This window comes from Sinocyclocheilus anshuiensis, unplaced genomic scaffold, assembly GCF_001515605.1.
Source record: "Sinocyclocheilus anshuiensis isolate Anshui unplaced genomic scaffold, SAMN03320099.WGS_v1.1 scaffold380, whole genome shotgun sequence".
In the NCBI taxonomy this organism is placed as follows: Eukaryota; Metazoa; Chordata; class Actinopteri; order Cypriniformes; family Cyprinidae; genus Sinocyclocheilus; species Sinocyclocheilus anshuiensis.
Window position 1 is genome coordinate 752,930 of NW_015557081.1, and position 22,601 is coordinate 775,530.

At 35.5% G+C, this 22,601-nt stretch overlaps 1 protein-coding gene across 1 annotated transcript in view; it reads left to right on the top strand.

The window, feature by feature from the left end:
- The window catches only part of LOC107676929 (exocyst complex component 4-like), a 143,094-nt gene that overhangs the window by 55,466 nt on the left and 65,027 nt on the right, over positions 1-22,601 (top strand). Inside the window, exon 10 of the mRNA XM_016471670.1 lies at positions 6,559-6,655. Coding sequence (XP_016327156.1) covers positions 6,559-6,655 — 97 coding nt within the window. The remainder of the gene's footprint in view (positions 1-6,558; positions 6,656-22,601) is intronic.

Genomic DNA, 22,601 nt, shown 5'->3' on the forward strand with positions numbered 1-22,601 from the left:
CACAGTGCTTACATTCTCCCTCTTGTTCGCTGTTGTCGTTAACAGTTCTGTCTAATATGGACAGAAATCTGTCTAATAATCAGACAGAACGGTTAAACAAAGGAATTAAAATGTATACAAAAAGTATTACAACGATTGCTTTTATATTATTAGTAATAGAAAGGCAAACATTATAATACTTGTTTGTACACACTGTCTAAAATTCAAAAAGTGAAAAAGCATAATAGGACCCCTTTAATCAATCATTAGTCATCATTTGCTAAACAATTCACAGCTACATTCTAGCATTGCATCAGCCTTTACCTAGAGTTGTAAAAGACGTTAGCCAAGTGTTAAGCACAGTGTGAGCGCCTTAAAGAGAGACAGACAGAAAGAAAAATTTTACTTGCAATAATTATAACACATTTAACCATAGTCTTCCTCTTTAGTTTATAATTATTACTAGTTCAATAATACTATTTTTTTATTTTTTTATTCCTTTTCTATTTCAGTTGAATTGGTACTTGTGATGAGAAAAACAGAAGTATATTGAAAGAGAGCCAGACAGGTGAAATAAGAGGGTGTGTGCTATTATGGGCATGAGTGTCTGATTGGAAGTGGAGGGGTTGACTTTATTTTCTCTTTTGTAATGGAGTGTAAGAAAAATGATGAGGACGATGAAGATCTCGATGAAGATGTTTATTGCAGCATATCAGTGACAAAGTAGGCCTACATGTAGTAGGCTACCTTGGGCTCAACGGAGTCAGAATGAAACACGAACATCCTAAGCTCAAACATTTTATACTCTATTCTTCCGCTTCATCTTTCCGCATGTAAATGAAGTTTCGTCTTAAATGTAAATTGCGGATAACAATGAAAGTGATAGCCTTCCGTTCCCACGTCTTTGATAGTCTTTCAGGTGGAAACAACCAAATGTTCAGGTGATAGGATTATCTAGAATCCCTAGCAATTATATTCAAGTACCCTTTTGGTCAGCAGATGGTTCTTGATGGCCTACTGCCGCTCCCACGCTATAGGTGACGAAGTAACGTTCAGGAGATACTATTTACATATTATTGAGATTGGAAAGAATTATCTCTATGATAATTAAGCTCTTTGTAGAGAAAGGAGAATAGTTTATTTAGAGTGGAAGTTTGGTCGAGGCAGACTATAATTTCTTACAGGAGTCAAATGAAGCAGTAGTGATGGCTCAGTAATCAGGGCAGTTAGATGGAGGCCAGATATACCATTATTTTTTAGGGAGGAGCAGATGGTGGTCAATCTAATCAACAACTTGACTTTATTACCTTCACTATCTTGTGTTTTTGACCTTGTGAGACATCAGTTGGTGCCAGAGTTGTTTCAGTAAGCATGAAAAAAGTTGGATTTGTAGACTTGTATAGATAAAGCACAAGTATTCAGGACTGGCTGGACTAAATATAAACATTTCAAGCTTTTAACATTTCAAGCATGTAATTTGCGTATAATTGAGAATGAATTCAAACCTGCATCTGCTGAATGAGCGCCACATCTTTACTTGTCTCGAGTGTGTGGACTAATCACTATGGATCTGACAAAAAGCAGATTGTTTTTCTCTAGGTGCAAAGATTCAGAGCTTATCAAAAATTAACGTATTAAAGCATCTTATCCGAAGCGAGGGGAATTGCCCACCATGACACAATTAATAATGTATGCAACTCTATTTTCACAATTATGTATTCATTCATTAATTTGTTTAATTGTCATCTCGGTGCATTGTCAACACACTGAGCTAGTGGTCTCAGCTCTCTCCTGGCCGGAAATATTGGAATATTGTCCTCTCAAATGAGTTTTAATAATAGAGGAGCCTCATCAGAAGCCAATCAGACATGAAGACATGGCAGAGGAATTATAACCAGGCCAACTGGGAAGTCATGAATTATTGAAAATTGGCCTGTTCTTTTTCAAGTTGGAGGTTTCTGCCTGACAGCACTGATTGGCCACACACGCACACACCTGTCGATCTTCATTCTGTTTTGTTAGGAGAAACCTGGCAGCTGATATGGGTTTGTGCTGTGTAGTCTGTCTGTCTGTGGCAGCTCAACTGATAACTAACCCATGGAGACCATCCCAGAACACTGTACAAACAGAGAACGACGGGGCTGTGCCTTGTGTTTGTGTATTTTCCAGTATGTGTTTATGTTGTGGGAAGGCCTCGTCTGATAAAAAAGTATCTGGAGTCTTAAGCCAAACTTAAGCCAAACTTAAAAGTGTGTAAGTGTCATTGCATTACTTAACAAAAGATCAAAGCACGTTACTATTATTTTAAATGAAGATAGCACAAGCACACTTATCAAGAAATGCATTAGGTTTTGTTATTATTATTATTTAATGATTCATTATTTATTTTTTAAACAACAATGACTAAAATCATAATAATATTAATAATGTATCATAATATTTTAATATAATAATAATAATATTTATTTATTATTAATTTTATTGTTATTGTTGTTGTTGTTATAATAATAAAATACTATGTTTGATAATAAAGATTCCAAATCCAACAACATTAATCCAATAGTAATCAAACAGTGCAACTATTTTAATAATAATAATAACAATAATAATACATTCTAAAACATTAATCCAATAGTAATCAAACAGTGCATCTATTTTAATAATAATAATAATAAATAATAATAATTATTGTAAAACAATATATGCACCGTCCAAACTACTATTACTACTAGTACTATTATTATTATTATTATTATTATTATTATTATTATTATTTTATTCATAGATAGATACACTATACACACAATATGCACAAAATTAAAATTATTTTTTTAATAATTATTATTTCAAAACAAAATTAATAAAATAAAAATGGTATTCAACAACAACAACAACTATAAAATATATTATTATATTGTTTTATTTTAAAACAATATATACACTGTTTTAAATTAAATTTGGTGTGAACTTGAGAAACACTGCCTTAGTTTGACTTCAGAGTCTGAATACTTTGAAGCCACTTTATATTTGTCCTTGAAAGTTTTCATGAGAGTATGAGTGTTATTTCTGTGTTGCACATTCTGCCACAGTACTGTGTCATACTACAGCGGGATTGATTTAGTTGTTGATGTCCTCAGCAGACACACATAGTAGCTGGATCAGAGTTGACAGTTTGGTTTACACAACCAGTGTGCCTCCAATATTGACATTCACTGTAAATGAGTGATCACCAATCTGTTGCTGATGTTTCTGTCACACAAACACACACTCTACAGCAGACTTTCCAGCCTGATTGCGTGACCTCACACATTGACATGCATTTATTTCCTTCTCTCTCTCACACACACACACACACACACACACACATGCAAGGATTGAGCCACTGGGACGGCTGGCATTAGAGAAGGCACTACACGTTCCTCGGCTGTAGATCCGGGCAGGGACGTAGTACATCTCAGATCAAACCATTTCTAATCAAACCCACGAAAGTGTAGCTAATGCAATTTCACTAAGTCACTGGCTGGCTTGATTACATGGGGGCTGACATGAGTGGGAGGTGTGTGTGCATGCACAGTCACACTCTTTTCACTCATCAAGACTGACTTGCACAATACGTGCACTTTCTTGTAAGTCGCTTTGGTTTAGTTTAGTTTTGGTTTTTGGTTTAGTCCCATTTGTTCACATTTGTTTGGATTTTGACTGGTAAAATGTTGGAATAACTTGTTAAACTGTTGTGAATGATTGTTTAGATTTAACATAGCAGATGTTGGCCGGTTGCTTTTCCAGTCAAAGTCTGTTGTACTGACAGCATTTTAATGGACCTTCATTAATATGTACTTGAAGGATCTGAATAATGATTTTAGTCAAGCCAGGCTGGCAATGGATGACATTTTCTCCTCTGTCTTTGCCATTAAATGTAACTGCACAATCTGGATGCGTAACTCTTTGACCTGCTGACTATCACAGCTTTCATTTATGTGTTTTTAATGAGTGGTCAACTGTTTTTTTTTTTTTATGGCTCGTACTGATATCTAGAGTGCAAGGTGGTTTATGATACAATTTAATGATAGCAAATGAAAGACACAAAATTTTACAAATTAAATGAGCACTTGTTTTACATAATATTTACTCACATGTTATTAAAAATATTTAAAAACACTAAGTAGAGGACAATTTATTTCAGTTGATGCAATCTTTTATTTTTAGCAATATTTTTAATATATTTTCATGAAACATAATTTTCTTTTATTAGTAATATAATTATTACTACTACCACTGCTGCTACTACTAATAAATTTATTATTAGTTTCTTATTTTCTTTATCTATTAATAATAATAGTTATTCCCACAATTTTTGACAAAAGCTCTCACTATTTTCTGTTGATTTTTACCTATTTTCTCCCTTAAATTGTTGAATTTATGCCTTTTTATCTTGCAACTGTTGTTGTAACACTATCGCTTGTCTAGGTCAGAGTCAGCGTGTGCGGTGGCAGCTGTGTTTTTTTGTTTTGATGATGTAATTGAGTCTTAATCGAATTAGCGGGAGAGAGATTGGATATATTGAAAGTAAAAGAGAAACAGGAAGCTAAGGAAGACGAAGATGAGTTCCCTTTCCAGAGCTCCAACCAGAAAGCTTTTAGAAAGGATAAAGAATCCTCTTGTCTTTTTAATGAGAAATGAGAATAGGGGTGGAAATGAAATAAGAGAGAGGGAGCTTTTCGTCAGAATGTGCTCCATGAAGAATCTCAGGAAGGTGGAAATGACAAGAATAGCAGCGGGAGGTGCGTTCGAATGCTGGACAGGTGCACTGCAGGGTTTTTAGTGCAGTGAAAGGTGAACGCATTTCTCATTTGAAGCACGTCCTGTCTCCTAAAACAATGAACACAGGATGACTCTGATTCCAGCCCTGCGATTAAACCCAGTGGGTCTGAGATCACAACATTGGAGACAAATCATACAAGCACACTCTTTTGCTTCACTTGTAATTCCACGGCAGTCCAAATCCATCACACGCGTGCTTTATGTTTGTCTGGCATTAATATTTGTGTTCCTGTGCCTGGACTCATTTCCCATCCCCTGGGCAAGAAATCTCATGTAACAACTGTCTGATAAAAGCAATTAAAGTGATTCTCCACTGAGGACTTGTGTGTGTGTGATGTGCACATGAGTGTCTCAGATGTGTGTGTGTGTGTGTTTCCTGCATTGTGTTTGTCAGGATAGCAGTGCCCAGGCTTAGCGCTACGTAGTTACAGCAGTCTCTCCAGTGGCAATCTCAAAGGGCTGTGAAATTTTAATGAATAACATTGTCAGAGTGCAAGAGAGATGCCAGTGGGCCGCCGCCGTGGCACTTCTATTCACCGACCCATGAGGCCACGCACACACCTTCTGTCCACCCGGGAATGTTCTTATTGATGGCAGACTTGATTCTCTTGCTGTCAATTATATTGATTACTTGTGGATGAGTGGAGCTAATAAGGATTGGAGCTCACTTCATTTTTCTGGGCCCTGCCTCATCATGAGAGAGTTACACAGCCATGATTTTCTTATTAACCTTGTTAGCGCAGGACTATGCACAGACACAGAGGGGCAAATGGGAGAGAGAGGAGGGGGAGTCTTGTATCTCTCTATCTGGCTTTTGTTTTGTTTTGCTTTGCTTTTGTTTTTGCTTTTGTTTTGTGCTTTGCTTTTTGTTTTGTTTTGTGCTTTTGCTTTTTGTTTTGTTTTTTTGTGCTTTGCTTTTGCTTTTTGTTTTGTTCTTTGCTTTTGCTTTTGTTTTGTGCTTTGCTTTTTGTTTTTGTTTTGTGCTTTTGCTTTTTGTTTTGTTTTTTGTGCTTTTCTTTTGCTTTTTGTTTTGTTCTTTGCTTTTGTTTTGTTTTGTGCTTTGCTTTTTGTTTTTGTTTTTAGATTTTTGTTTTGCTTTTTTCCTTTTTGTTTTGTAGTTTAGTTTTTTGTTCTTTGTTTTTTTTTCTTGGTTTTCTGTTTTTGTTTTGAGCTTTGCTTTTGCTTGTTGGCTTCTTTTTTGTTTTGTGCTTTGTTTTTTGTTTAGTTTAGTTTTTTGTTTGTTTTTTGTTGGTTTGCTTTTGCTTTTTGGCTTTTTTTCCTTTTCTTTTTGTTTTGTTTATTTTTTTTGTTTTTTGCTTTGCTTTCTGGCATTTAGCAGTCCAATATTTTTTTGTGTAATGACTGCTAAAGTGTATTTTATGATCGTTCAAGCAAACAATAAGTCCATGGAATCCATAAGTGTGCTTCTGCTATGTTTGTCTTTTCATATGTGAAACATTTGTTGAATTTGTCTGTGCTGTTGTACTTTTTTTCAAATGCTGTACAGATTCCTTTGACCATTGTTATGCGTTTCACTTTTTCTTTCAGCGTTTTGAGCCATAAGTGCTTTTTCAACTTTAATGAAGTTTCATTTCTGAAAATGTTTCTCAAAACACCTGCATTCTGTTCTGTTGCGTTTTGCAGCGGAATGCAAAAGTGCATCCCAAGTGAAGGGTCCATATCGGTTGAGTTTGTTTTTAAAAACATATTTTTGAAGAAAATCTGTTAAATTGTTTCTTCCTGTGTCTTTCTATCCAGGTGGAGCTGATGATAACCTGATTGAGGGAGGAGAGACTAAGTTCCTGTGTAAACCAGGAGCCAGAAACATTACGGTCATCTTTCAGCCATTGCTTAGGTAGGTCCTGTTCACAAATGCACGTGTCAGCCGAACATGCTTTATAAAGCTGCATTTCAGCAAACTGTTTAAACTCTCCCCTGCTTAATCTGTCTCCTCGGCCATAGCATGTGATCATTTTTTTCCCCTTCCTTTCATATTTTTCATGGCCGGCAGCCATTACCACGTCATTACCGAGCCCCTGCCATTGATTTTGATTTGTTCTGACGGTATCAATTGGAGTGTTCCGTTTAGAACCGCTCCGCATTCAGTTTTCCTTTCAATCTCCTAATCTATTGGATCATCGGTCCAGCCCACTAATGCCCTGTCATATTACCGTTCTAATACAGAGACATATCCCAAGCATGGTCGTCCTGCCCACAACGTGACTGGACTTCCCAATACTCATATTGCTCGCAATTACATCTGAGCCGGAGTGCATTGATTTTCTGTTTTTTTATTTATTTATTTTTTTCCCAGACATGGTCACTGTCACTCTCAGATGGCTTGATGTTATTTTGTCCTGGATGTAACACCCTTCTCAGACTCTTTTAAAAGACCTGTTGGTGTTAATGCACGCTGTGGATGTACGACTTGCATTGTTATACCACATATGAATAGAAGGCAGATTTTATGTCAAATTATATTATTCTACACATTTTAACCTATGGCAAGTCAAGCAACACTATTATAGTAGCACCTTTAACCCTAGTATTTAACCCTATATTAATATTAAGCTTAAGAATGTAACTTGAACAAGAATGATGTCTTAAAGCGTGTGGCTTTTTTAGGCGAGGTGTGTGAATATGTTGTAAAATGCATGATTTTCACCTTGTTGATGATTTTAAAAAAACTTGACTTGTATTAAAGACATGTGAACCATATTTAGTGACTTGATAGGTAGCAACTAGCAACTGCATAGAATTGTGGGCAGTTTGCACTCATATTCTTGAGAAAAAATAGTTGCAAACTTAGCTTTAGCTTTGATCTTTATTGTTTATTTGAGCACGAAAGTGTCTAATTTGTCAGTTTTTTCGTAATGGTACCAAATTGCTGCTTGTTGTCTTCTCATCCTGACTGCTTATCAGGTCTGTCCTCATTATTTTATGTATCTATCACTTCAGTAGTGATGAACTTCTGTTGAGTTTACCAAACTTTCCTAGCAACAAGTGCATAATATCCCCATTTAGTACATTACAAACTTTAATTTCATGATATAAAAGCATCATCCCTGTTGCTAGCAGTCATTTGGGGAAAATACATCTTTTGGCCTGCTGTGATTCTGGCTGGATTGCGAACACTGCAGATATTTTACAGTACGCCCACTATGAAGAGGAGGCACCTGCTGCACACTGATGTATTCTGGCCGTGTTCATTAATCTAAATGAGCTGCTCTCAGTGTTGATGTGAGCAGTGCGACAGCAGCAGGGGATGGGCAGAGGGCGTGTCAGACAGCTGTCCGTCTGAGATGAATGGCAGGCGGATCATTGCTCCGACAGTATGGACAGCTCATCTGGTCCCTGCTGGGGTGACGGACCGAACAAATGAATGCATGAATAAACGAGTGACTGCTCTCCACCTTTTGCCTGCCGCCACATAATGGCTGCTATCAGTCATAGTCCTGTGCGAGGAGCCTGATGTGTGGCCGTCCGTCCTTGGCTGCGTTCAGGGGGCTTAATGCTTTGCTGCACTGATACACGTTTAAACCTATGAGGACTGTCATTTCTGGAGAAAGATTTCCTTCTAGCTGTCTTTGCTTTTGGGATGTATTTTTTTGTATGTTTGTATATCGCATGTGATTAATCACTTATTGTCAGAATAATATTTTTAGCTTTTAATTTATTTTAGTCAAATTTATTTAATTATTTCATTTCAGCAAAATTATATTTCATTTGGTTTACTCTAACTGAAATTACATGTTTGTTTGATGGAATTTAATATTTTAGTTTACAATATGTAATATGAGGACTAAAACAGGAAAACAGACTTGACTTTCAAGTTATTTATGATTCTTGAAAAGTGAAAACATACTATCATGTACAGGTGCATCTCAATAAATTAGAATGTCGTGGAAAAGTTCATTTATTTCAGTAATTCAACTCAAATTGTGAAACTCGCAGATGAGCTGAAGGCCACTGTCAAAGAAACCTTGGGCTTCCATACCACCTCAGCAGTGCCACAAACTGATCACCTCCATGCCACGCCGAATTGAGGCACTAATTAAAGCAAAAGGCGCCCCTACCAAGTATTGAGTACATGTACAGTAAATGAACATACTTTCCAGAAGGCCAACAATTCACTAAAAATGTTTTTTTTTATTGGTCTTATGAAGTATTCTAATTTGTTGAGATAGTGAATTGGTGGGTTTTTGTTAAATGTGAGCCAAAATCATCACAATTAAAAGAACCAAAGACTTAAACTACTTCAGTCTGTGTGCATTGAATTTATTTGATACACGAGTTTCACAATTTGAGTTGAATTACTGAAATAAATGAACTTTTCCATGATATTCTAATTTATTGAGATGCACCTGTATATCTTGCACTCTGAAACTAAAATTAAAACCATAAAATTTTTTTACTTGAAATAAAAGAAATGTCAACTGAAATAATTTAAACATGTTGTCAAAGTAGCATTTCTCCTTTTAATTTAGCATGTACTACACAAACAATTAATGAAACTTTAACTAAAATGAAATTGGAAAATAAAAACTGATTCAAAATATTAGTAAAAACTATAAGAGTGATGCTAAAAAACACACTATTATAAGAATAAACTTTTGTAAAATGTGTAAAAATAGGTTACACTTTATTTTAAGGTGTCCTTGTTACAGTGTAATTATACATTTAAGTACTGAGTAATATTAATTAACTACATGTACTTACTATATAGTTAGGGTTACTTGCATGTAATTATGCATAATTTATTGTTATTATAATAGTAAGTACATGTAACATGAATAACAAGGACAACTTAAAATAAAGTGTTACCTAAAAATACATTTGTAAGCATATTTTACACACCAAACATTTTAACCTTTTTTATACATTTTTGTATAAACATATATTATAAATATTTTTTACACATGATTTCTTCAGTAGTATTTAAAAGACCAAACTTTTTTAAATACTTTTTTAAAAATGTGTGTGAACATTATAAATATATATTATAAACATTAAGCATATTTTTAGCATATATTTATCATTATATATTTAGGATATTTTTTTTATATAGTTTTATAAAGTAATGATGAGTCATTTTTGGTGCATATTTGTTGTTATTGACAGTCATAAACAACTTTGTATTTTCTGTGTCACTGTGTCAAATTCAGCAGAAAGAGAAATATGTCAAATAAAATAATTGTAAAATCATATAAGAAATATATGCAATTAATATGTTGCTTGATTGATTTTGTCAAAATGCACAGTTGCTTTTAAATATACATCAAAGGAAAAGGTAGTTTTTGTTTTTGTAGTAACAGGGGCTAACTGGGCCGTGCTAACCAGCCAATCCTCGACCCCTTTATTAAACTCTACACACCGATCGAACTGTACCTGTGCGGACTGAAGCAGGACTTTGTTTTATCAGTGACCGAGAAGAACCTAAACTTGCGCCGAGATCAATACAGGCTCTTAATGCTACTGCCAATCAATTCACCATGCAATTTGTGATCAGTAGTCTCTGTGGAAGAGGCTGACGTTGAAGATCTCAGAGGTGTGGACTTGATGCTTTTTTGACTGATGCTGGGCAGGAGCAGTCCGAGGAGATCGATAATCCCGTTGGGGAGCTTCACACGTCTCCAGACCCACTCACTGTGCATTAATATATGGGCTCCGCTTGCACTGTACGGCACAAAGTGCGAAAACACTTTGCCGAGTATCAGATCTCTGCTGATAGATCAATACAGTTGCTCTATAAAGAGCGCTTGTGTACGTGTACGTGTCTGTTTGTGTTTGTATACGTTTCCATTGCTTTCAACTACTTGAATCAGTTTGGAAGTACTCGCAGTGTTTTATGTTAGTCTGTTTGCTGGTGTGTTTTTGAGTGACTGGTTTGTGGGTTTTTATGTTAATGTTTGTGTTTGGCTACGCATGTGAATTGGAGACATGCTCACTACAGCGAGAGGGGAGACGGAGCAGGTAGGAGGTAATTTAGTTTGACTTGTGGGGCCTCACACTGACATTTGAGTGGTATTTAAACCCTTCTGCCCTGACTGAGGTTGGCATTTTGAAAGGGGGCACTCTGCGGCTTGCCATAATCTCTCCCCTTGTATGCATCCATGCTCTGAGGTGATTAGGCCTGGCAGGGCCCGGAGTCTGTGAGATCACATTTCGGCCTGAGAGCAGATGTTAGGGCTGTCGGCCTCCCGGGCTGGGGTGGGCGGAAGGAGCGGCGATGGGGTATTGGTAGTTGAGTTGAAAGTGACATTTGAGAAGTTGAGAAAAACATTGATTGCTAGTTTGATGTGTGTTTGTGTGTCAACATGAATTGGCATTTAATACTTATTTTATTTTGATATTGTGAGAATATTCATGAATTTACAGTTCATATCTATCATTTAAGTTTAAAGTATACACTACTGTTCAAAAGTTTAAATGTTTTTGAAAGAAGTCTCTTATGCTCACCAAGGCTTCATTTAATCAAAATACAGTGAAAATACAAATAATATTGTGAAATATTTTTACAAATTAAAGTAACTGGTTTATATTTTAATCATTTGATAGAAAGGCTACATTTTTAGGTGCCATTACTCCAGTCTTCAGTGTCACATGATCCTTCAGATATAATAATATGCTTGTCACAGTCTTCAGCGGGTGTGCCCAGGAGGGCCACCAGATGACTGTGTTCTGGGAGCACATGGCTTGTGTTGTGTTTGTCTGTTGCCATGTGCTCTCTCCTGTCTATTGTCTGGCCCCTCCCATCTTGTTACCTCGTTATTGTTTAAGTTGCTCCACCTGTGTCTCCCTCGTTAGCCTCCTCGTTTGGTTCCTATTTATTCTCCTGGTGTCTGTCATCTCCCCGCACGCACCGTGACAGAGCTGATTTGGTGCGCAAGAAACATTTCTTATTGTTATCAGTGTTGAAAACAATTGTGATGCTTAATATTTTAGTGTTTTTTTTATTCTCTGATGAATATAAAGTACAAAATAACAATTTATTTGAAATAGAAATATTTTGTAATGATGTAAACGTCTTTACTGTTACTTTTGCACCCTTTACTGTCACACTAAATTGATCTTTGCTAAATAAAGGTGTAAAAATAATTTTTACCGAACACAAATATTATTATTGCTATGAATCATTCTTAAGGGAATAGTTCACCCAAAAATGAAAATTGTCATTATTTACTCACCCTCATGTCCTTCCAAACCTGTATGAGTTTCTTTCTTATGTTTAACAAATATATTTTGATACATAGATATTTTGAAGAATGCTAGTAATCAAACAGTTGATGGTCCCTATTGATTTCCATAGTATTTTTTCCCTACTATGGAAGTCAAAGGGGACCAACAACTGTTTGGTTCTTAAATGATTCAAAATATCTTCTTTTGTATTCAACATAAGAAATAAACTTATACAGGTTTGGAGCTTTTGGAACATGAGGGTGAAGTTTTTATTTTTGGTTGAACTATTCCTTTAAATTATTATTATATTTATTATTATTATTACTTTTTTGAGGAAATCTTCACACAAACTATACAACGGCACTTGTGAAGTTGAAAAATTATGTCTGTTCTGTCTTTTCTTCCTCTGCCCAGTATTTCTCTCTGTTTTTGCTCTCAGTTTAACAGTTTCCATCAGTTTCACACTTAGATACAATTGTAGGTAATTGTAAAACTCAATATTTTTTTCCTGTTGTAGCACTTTTATTTTAGTTTGACATCTTTTTTCCCCCCATCCCCTCTTTTTGATCTCTTTCTTGCTCTCTTTTACACAAGGTATCATTTTCTTCAAAGGGATTGGAAAAAGCAATTCTGCAGATCACAGAGGAGGCTATTTGAGAAGTGTCAAAACTTTTAGAGGTTTTGATGGCTGTGGCCAACTTCCTGGACCGTTCTGTACTTTTATTTTCCTCCGGTGGCGTAGCGTTAAACACATTTGACTGTTTGTGACCACAGATATAAAAGCAGCATTGTGTTTTATATGTTTTACAGTGGTCTAAAAATATACTTGTAGTCCAGGTAGTTGTCCCTGCTAAAACAATAGGAGAAGACCTGAAACAGGAAGTTTAAAAAGGTGGGATGTGATTGGACAATGTCCAAATCTCCCTTGATGTCCATTGTCTTATGTTGGGAGAAGATGGTAGTTCATGATAAGTTGACAGTGTAATAATCACATGACTGATTCTTGTGTAGAACCTAAATCCACTTTTATACGGTTATTTTAGTTGTTAATACACTACAAAAATGCATTTTCTTAATTATTTTTTGTTTTGTAGTCAAAGCAAAATACATGTACTTTTACAGCAAAACAGATAATTGTGTATTTTCATAGAATATACCTTGAATTAAATTGCTTTCGTATTCCAATAGGCAAACTATTCTATTTCTAATTGTAATTTCTATATTTTTATTCATAACCATCATTAAAGTTTATTGACCCTATTGACACCCTATTGATAAGTGCTTCGTTATAACCCAGATGGAAGGATATCATGCTCCAGCCAAGCAACAGCCATTGAGATGAATGGAAACACTATCAGATATCTTTTTTTTCCAGGTATCCATCCTTTCATTCATCTACTCTCTCATCCATCCAGTCACGTCCGGGCATTATCTGGTCACGTCTTGCCCTACACAAGATAGGAAGACTGCCAGGATGATAGGACAGTGCAGAAACAAAGAGCCACGATAAGAGAAAGACTTTCCTGTTCTTCTACTGTCAGCACATATTAGGACCAAGTGTCGGTAAAGGATCTCTGTGATAGTTGTAGGATATCGGCTGCTAATATGATAAGCACACTGTTGAGCCTAATAAGGCTTCATCACTGTTGTCCGATTGGCTCGTGATGATGGAAAGCTTTCCGCCTGTGAAACTGTGCAAATGACATAACATATTTTCACATTGTTAAACATCTTTTTTAAAGTCACTATCACCTTACAAAGAACATGTCAGTTGTGTGTAGGAGGCTAGCTTTCCGTGGACCATCTGGCAGACATTTCCTGAAGAAAAAGTCAAACTTTAGTGTTATATAAACAAACTGTGCAATAGCACACTGCCATTAGCCAGAATGGCCTCGCATGTCTCTAAATGACTCAATATGTCAGTTGACAAAGTCAGTTCTGCTCAGTTTCTGGTCCATACAAATGTGTTTCACTATAGGGATCAGTTTACTGGAGCATGAGGAAGTTCTGGTTGCTTTATTGGTATGTCCACACATTGCAGATTTTCTTAATATCTTAATGTCTCCATTTAGCAAGATAAGAAAAATGCACAGATATTGCTAATTTTAAAGTAAATTAAATTAATATTTATTTTTTAAGTTATTGTTATTTAGCCATCTTTATTTTTCTTACCCCATTGACAACTTCCTTTCTAGTTTTAAGCATAAATATAACAATTTAGATTCTTTAAAATCTAACAACAAAGGTAATAAAACAATTTTTTCAAGACAATATGCATAAAATAATGCAAACTCTAAAGTAGATTAAATTAAATGATTAGATAAAATTAGTGTTATTTATTTATTTATTTATTTACAATTTCCTTTTTCATTTTAAGCATAAATATAATTTAGAACTTTTAAACGGAAACAACAAATGTAACCAAACAAGCAAGATAAGCAATATGCATAAAATATTACAATTTGTAAATTAAATAATTAAATTAATTAATTAAATTGTATTTATTTATTCGTTCATTAATTTTTTCTTACCTCATTGGCAATTTCCTATTTTAAGCATAAATAAAACACAATTTAGAACACATTTTAGCACTAAAATGTAACTTCTTTCTTTTTTCTTTCTTTCTTTCCTTCCTTCCTTCCTTTTTTTATTGAATATTTATTCAGTTCCCACAGTCCTCAGTGCCATCGTGTGTGTCTGCATCAGTCAAAAACAGTATCGTTTTACCACATGTAGCGTGATTGGTTATGTCATAACCAGTTTTGTTGTGGCTTTTCATTCAGGTGTAGAGTCTAAATGCTGTATTTATGTATCTGAAAGGACAGAAGACACTGAACACCAGCATCACTTGCAATTATCAATGTGCTCTGATTGGAGAGGGCTGGAGAGGGTTTGTTTACCCGGCTCTCTGGCCCAATTGGGGCTTTTGTCATGCTGTAATAATCTTCTGTCAGTTGCTTTCGTTGTGCAACAAGCATTTTTCACACAAATGTCTTTCTGCTCCCTCTCTCTCTGTCGCTTTTCCTTCCCTCTGTGTTGACAGAGATTAGGAGTGAGCCATCGATCCGTCGCTAGTATGTGTACCTTGCAGTGTCTCCAGCTGATTTGGTGTCCTCTCACAACGGAAAGGACAAACGGTGTCCTCACATTTATTTTAGACAGACCACCAGAGCTTAAAGTTTCGAAAGAAAAGCTAGAACTGCTAGAACTGGGTTACTTTCCAGGTATCTAGAACACTCTTAAAATCTCTTAATTAGTTGCTGGTTTTGCTGGGTGCTCTTGCACCTTGCCAGATCATATTGAGGTTTAAAGTCGACATGAAATTAAAGTGGATTTTTTCTTAATGCATGAAAATACTAATATTTTTAAAAATCCTCATATTCTAATCATATTCTTCTAATTTTCCAGTTAAAATATCTAAAATAAAGTAATAAATAAATATAAAATAAAAAAACTATAATAAATTAAGTATATTTTAAGTGTTTAGTAAATGTAAGTAATATTTTTATATAATAATATAAGTATTATATAATTTTTTATTATAAATTTTATTGTAAAATTATTATATAATTTTTTATAATAACATTTAATATATATTATTATTACAATTTTTTTTTTTTTTTTTTTACAAATTTTTAGAATTTTTTTTTTTTTTTGAAATAAGTTAAAAATAAGTCTATTTAAAAACTCATTAGGAGGTATTTTTTGCAGTGTGGTCTTATTGTGAAATATTCATTTTTTGCAGTGTTGTCTTATTGTGAACAATTTATGTCCAAAGAAGGCCAAAGAAAAATATTTGTCTTCATAATCTTTCATCAAAATGTAATAACTTCCTTCGCCTCTGAAAATTACTTTCTGTTCATCAAACCCTCTTTGTTTTTCAACCTTTTTCCTTTAAATAAATGTCATGTAGGGACCACTTCTTGCAATCTAATCAATTCCTAATGGATAAAACCAAGTCCCCCAATACTGTTTTCTAAATATCCATTTTTACTTTGAAATATTTTGGATTACTGAAGTAAGAATGGGTTGCGAACACCTTTTCACCTTGCTTCACATGCTATATTTAGACCCTTGTCTTGATTTGGTGACAAACAAGCAATACTTCTCATTCCTACTTTAGCACCCTGTCCTTTTGTTCAATCCAGCCTACGTTAGAATTCAGCGTGAGCATCACAATCAGCGTGCCAGTCTTAAGACTATCCTCAGCTGGGCCTTTCCTTTGTCTTTTTTTAATCTTTTCTCATATATCCAGGGATTTTCTTGAGTAAATAACCCCTGTCGTACGTGCACAAACACTGTGAAGCGTAGCTGTGAATATTGCACTGCATTATACATCAGAGAGAAACAGAACAGCGAAGAGAAAGATGGTGTATTTTCCCGTGGTAAAGGTTAGAAAACAGGCAGAGGTAGCAGCACAGCTATTTGTTTTGAATGGTGGTGACGGACATCCACACTCTTATGAAGGGAGGGGGAGAAATGCTGCTGTGCTGTCTTTTCCCCCCTCATGTTTCTCTCATCTATGGTATGGCTTTATCTTGCAGATGCCCTTTATCTCTCCCTCCTCTCTGCTGTGCTCCATGCATAAGTAAATACTAAAGAGCTGAGTATCGAACAAAAGAGTCGCCGTGAAAAAGTGCCACTTCAGCAAGTTGCCTGTGTCTCACTAACTTTCGAATTGAATAAAGCCACACGTCTGCCTGAGATTGTGGTGGAGATTTGACGGACCAGTGGGGGTCTAAGCCTTGTCTTTTCTTATGGAAAACTTTTTGAGTTAAACATCAATGTGTATTCCCATTGCTGGCATTTAATGAGAGTAATGCTGAGTGAATTTGCATATTCTGTCACACTCACCCAAAGGCATATTATGTATACTGTCTTATATTTCTTACTGGTGTCCTGGCTAGTATGAACACTATCAACAAAAGCTGAAAATTTGAAAGTTTCAGTTGCGGTTACTGAAGACATCCCAATTATCACACTCTGTAATGCTCACTTACAATGCCCAGTGTTACAAAAAAAGATGATTTCAAACAGGAAACTGCTAGAATAGACCATTCTGTTGCTAAGCGGTAGCTAGGGAAGGTGTGGATAGGCAGTGAGAGAGCCGTTGTCAAGGTGAGTGTCTGGAGTCCTAAGAGGAATGAATGGATGGCTGGAATAGAAATGAAACTTTGTTTTTTTGTTCTCTTTTTTTTTTTTTTTTCTTGTTTTGTCTTTTTTGTTAGTTTTTTAACAAATCAAATTTATTTTATTCAAAATCAAAGCCTGCTTTAAATTCATAAAAATCCAGATTTTCAATGTGTCCTTAGACTTTTTGGAGTGTATATACAGGTGCATCTCAATAAATTAGAATGTCGTGGAAAAGTTCATTTATTTCAGTAATTCAACTCAAATTGTGAAACTTGTGTATTACTTTTCCACGACATTCTAATTTATTAAGATGCACCTGTATAGTTCTATATATACACACATACTTTTGCCCACAGAGTTGGGATGAGACCCCCAAATCCTTACTTCATCAGTCAACAGCCGACCAGTATACAAGCGCACCGAGAAGAATAAGGACCAGTGTCATGAAGATCTTAGGCTGCTCATGAATCCTCGTATGTGCGTTATTAAAGATTAATGCTGCCCAGTGGCCGCTCTAATGCAGTGATAGTCATCACTGTGGCCCGGAATAGCCTCGGCTAACTGCACACACCCGGCCATGCATTAAACATGCCTCTTCTCTCTCTGTCTCTCTCAGGCCCGGCACTCTATCTTATACAGTAATGACCAAAGCGTTTCATATAAGCACAGTGCCTGTACCCCTACTGTTACTAATGACCTTTGACCCCAGCAGGACACCGCTATCCCTCCTGTTGTCAAGCGAAACTATGGTCAGTGCACCGCTGGACAGCTCCCCATTAATAATGGTGCTCAGTGTTGTGCTCACTCAGACACAATGACTTCTCACTATAATAACGAAACTGGTTTCTCTCCTCTATGCATTTGATTTTAGCCTCCAGTGGCTGGATTATGCTCCAGCCGGGAACTTTATGAATTATAGAGGATGGCTTGGAGTGGATTTGCAAGATCTGTGGCAGGGTAGAATGCCATACTCACCTTTTGTCTCTGTGGTGTTAGGCCGTGACCTTTGACCTTGACTTCTCTGTGGTTTGGCCAAGTTGAAGTGTAGAGGTGACCTAGTTCTCGCAGGATTATGGAATCCGTGGGTTTTTAATAATTTTCCCACCCATTTTCTGACCTTTTTGCTCCTTTTTGTTGCTTTTTGCTTTTTGATTACAGCTGTTATCATTTTTTTCCCTTGTTTTGACTATGAATTTGTATTTTGTATCAATTTAGAGGTAGATAGCGGCACAGATGTATTTGTGAGTTTCAGGCAAACATGCTTTCTTATTTAATAAAGAGTCTAGTTAGGTTTAGCTAAATAAATAATCGTGCCATTAGTAGTTTCGGGCCTTTTTGCATTGATTGTACTCTTTGCAGCTATTTGATAGACTTTTTAATTTATGGAGCTTGCATCTAATCACGGCTTTCTCATTTGCACCCATATTAGAGGTTGACAACCTGATATAAAGGGATAGTTCACCCAAAAATGAAAATTCTGTCATTAATTAGTCACCCCCATGTCGTTTCAAACCCCTAAGACCTTAGTTCATCTTCGGAACGCAAATTAAGATATTTTTGATGAAATCCAAGAGCTTTCTGACCCTCCATAGACAGCAGTGAAACTACCACGTTCAAGGCCCAGAAACGTAGTAAGGACATTGTTAAAATAGTCAATGTGACTTCAGTGGTTTATGAAGCTTTATAAAGTGAGAAAAATAGTTGTATTTGGAACATTTATCAATCTATAACTTTGGGTTTGAGTCTGTCTTGGGTATCTAGTAAAAATGAAATTATTTTATATTTAATAATAATAATTAATATGTATTGTTATATTATATTATATTATATTATATTATATTATATTATACACTCAATAATGCGTCAACCCAAGATTGTTTCAACTGTTTTTGTCTATATAATGTTTCTATAATGTTATAAAGTAATTTTGTGAGTGAACTATCTCTTTAAAGTTCAGTTTTATATTTTCACAGAACTTGTAGAAACCAGCATACCAAAAAGGCAAGCTTCCCTACTTGGTTAAGACCATATATAAATGTATCAGTCTTTAGCATAGTGCTTTTGAAGAGCTGTAGAGGAAATGGTGATTCACTGACTTGTTTGTGTGCATGCATGCTCCAGTTTTTTGAGGTCAGATGAATGTGGCTGTCTAGTTAGCCGTATGGTCTACACCTTTTGTCTTAACACCTCAATATGTGTACATAATTGTGTGCGCCTGAGTTTGTGTGCGTGTCCCTGCCTCTTTGTGTTTCACCTCCCGGAGTGGAGGGCAGGTGCCACTCTCTGTTAGCGCTGAGCCACAGAGCTCTGGCAGCTACATCACACCAGCCTTTGATTCGCCAGCCATTCCAGGTCGACGAGCTAATGCCTGATAATAATGTTGTTTGATTGCTGAAGTGGAGAGGTAATTGATTGATCCTTAGGCGTGTCTGGGGTCAGGCTTCAGAAGAAAGACGGTCTCTGGTGTTGATTCATCTGGGAGCAGATTCTTCTCTTTTCCTTGGACTTTCATTCGCCAGGAAGATGAGCAATGGAGGAAAAGATGAAAAAAGAAGAGGAGAGTGGCCATTTCAGAGATTTCTTAAAAAAAAATGCAACAAGCTTGTCAAAATGGAGGCCATCTTGTATTAGAGCAGCACTCTTTTTTTGTCAGACTGAATTTTTTTTTGTGGATAAAGAGATGTATAAAATGAGGGATAGTTAACCAATAAAAAAACATATATATATAGAGAGAGAGAGAGAGAGATTTTTGTGAAATAATTTCATTTTTGCCTGGCCTATTATAGCATTTATTTTGTACCATATTATTGTACTGAGTCATAGACTTGTACATTACATTTAAATTTTAACAAACATTTTTAATGTGGGAGGGACAATAAAACATTTAGCTTCTTAACTTTATACATTTTTATGTATATTTCACATAAATTAGTTTCACATTAAATAATAATTTGGTGGACACTTTGTGGTACTGTCTAAGACCCATGTATTTGAGATATATACAGAGAGAGAGATGCGCAGTGTCTAATGGCTAATCAAATTTAATTGGATTATTGGATTGGACAATCTATCTTTCTTCATTAATTAAGCTCAGGGTCAAACACTCTCCAGTCCTTCCATAATCCAGCAAGTGCTGTAGGGAAACTGCTCATTTAAAGAATACAAATTAGTGTTAAATGCACATCAAAGCATATAATTGACAATTACTGATGATGACCTGTTCCCATGTTCTTTGGACAGCAGCTGTATGCTTCCTGGGTGACCAACATAGGCACGCTTCCTGTGCATGTATAAGATGTCAAAGCTGTAATAATATTAACAGGTAAAACACCGCACTAAATAGAGAGGCTTAATGTTTCAGCATTAACGCTGTTTGAGTTTATAGAGCTTATAGAGCAGATCTTGTTCACATGCTTCCAAAGCTTATAATTCCTGTTCAAGCAATGGACTGAATGTGCAGAGCTATGTTTTTAAACTGCAGATTGAGACGTTTCTAATGATGAATCAGACTTCCTGGCTCAGGCGGTTTGCCTGCCATGCTGAGCAGGTAATAACCCCCGATTAGGCTCTTTATATGAGAGAATGAAAGCCGAATACCAGGCCCAGCTCTCTGGAGGAGAAAGCCACGAGGAGAGGTGGAAAGCAAATTAGAGAAGCTGAAAATAGGAACAGAGGATGAAGACGGCTGTTTGTGCTCACTTAGCTCTCATGCTGGTTAGATCCCTGCCAACGTTCACCTGTAAAAACGATATGGCGTGATTCAATCGCCAGTCTTATGAATCATCAATATCAATATCACTGTAGGGTGCCTTTTGGTGTCCTGTACATAAATGACTCATTTGCCATGATAACTTAACATGAAAATGGCTATGAAAGGGTGTGTTATATTAGGCTAAGTTTTTATATTCATAACAAAAGCATTACTTGGCTCTTTAGATATATTTTCTAGATTTTTTTAGTTTTGTGTAAGAGGATGCTTGTTATTTTGCTATGTCCCATGCACTGCTCATTAAATTTGAATGATAGTAGAATATTGTCAAATCATAAAATTAAAAAAAATGTGTTCTCCTATTAATATTTTGTTAAATAAGAGATTACTCAATTTGAGTGTATTGATGATTTGGTAATAAAAACGATATTTTTATTTAATAAAAAAGAAGAGTTTGTCCATGTCCCTTGAATGGTTGTCCACCCTGTCGTATTGGGGAATCCGCCCCTTTAAGAAAAGGCCATCCACTTTAGTGACATCAGGACAACAGATTTTTTTGTCTCTTCAGTGGCGGGAATTTCAGCGGCTGATGTGAGTAAGTTGGTGACTTCTTCGTCTGAGTTTGCTTGCTTTCTTTGCCAAAGCGTAACATGTCCACCCTGTTGGCATGAAATATCCCAGAAGTGATTAGAATACAGTATTTTCAAAGTATGTAAGTTTAAATATACAAAATTTTCTTCAACAACCAGACTAAATATTTAGCTAGTCACAGTTTGTTGGAAGCTAATATGCTAATTGAAGCTCAAAATGTCCACCCTGTCAGCCACTTAGACTCGATAGAGTGGACAAGCACATGACAGGGTGGACATAGCATTCATTTGTAGTTAATATCGCTAAAAACTAAAATGAACATATATCAATGTGACTGAGGATGTAATAGTATTATTTATTATTATTATTATTATATTATTTTTTTCGAAGTTGAATAAATGTTTCATTGTTATATTTTGTCATGCTTTGTGTGTTCTGCTTTTGTGTCCACCCCGTCATGTGCTGGTCCACCCTGTCATCTTGATATTTTGCAATAATATTTAAAATAATAATTCAATCATATCTATATAATACAGTGTGTTCAATAGCTAGGTGTGGGGGCAAATACATGCAAACAAAAAACTGCATCCAAATATCACAGTTTTCTCCAAATAAGAAAAAATACATCTGCGAATTGTATGAGTTTCTTTAAAAACACATGGTTTACATAAAATCTTTTATGTATTTATAATTTGAAAGCAAACAAATAACCCTGTTTAGGAAAGGGACATCATACCTTTCAGAAAATATAATTTGCATCTTAATTTTGCAATGAAAACGTATTTAACAGATATATATATATATGTATATATGTCCATGACAGAGTGGACATAGCCTATCTTATGGTTTATGCTTCGAATAATGGCCTATAATTATCTAAAAAAAAAATGTGTGGGAGCTCAGCTAATATGTTTCTATTGTACTTGAGTGTCTACTATTTATGATATGACATAAAGCGAATGGGAAATTAAAACCAAAATGTTTGAGTATTGTGAGTGTTGAAAGGCACTCTATGGTGATATTGACCCTTTTTTTTTGTTTTGTTTTGTGTTTTGTTTTGTTTAGTGTTTTGTTTTTTGTTTTTGGCAAACAGCTTTTATTGGATTCACAGTGTTTTTACATTTTCACATTAAATGTTTTATGTTGTTTTGTTTTGCTTTGCTTTGCTTTTTGTTTTGGAAAACAGTTT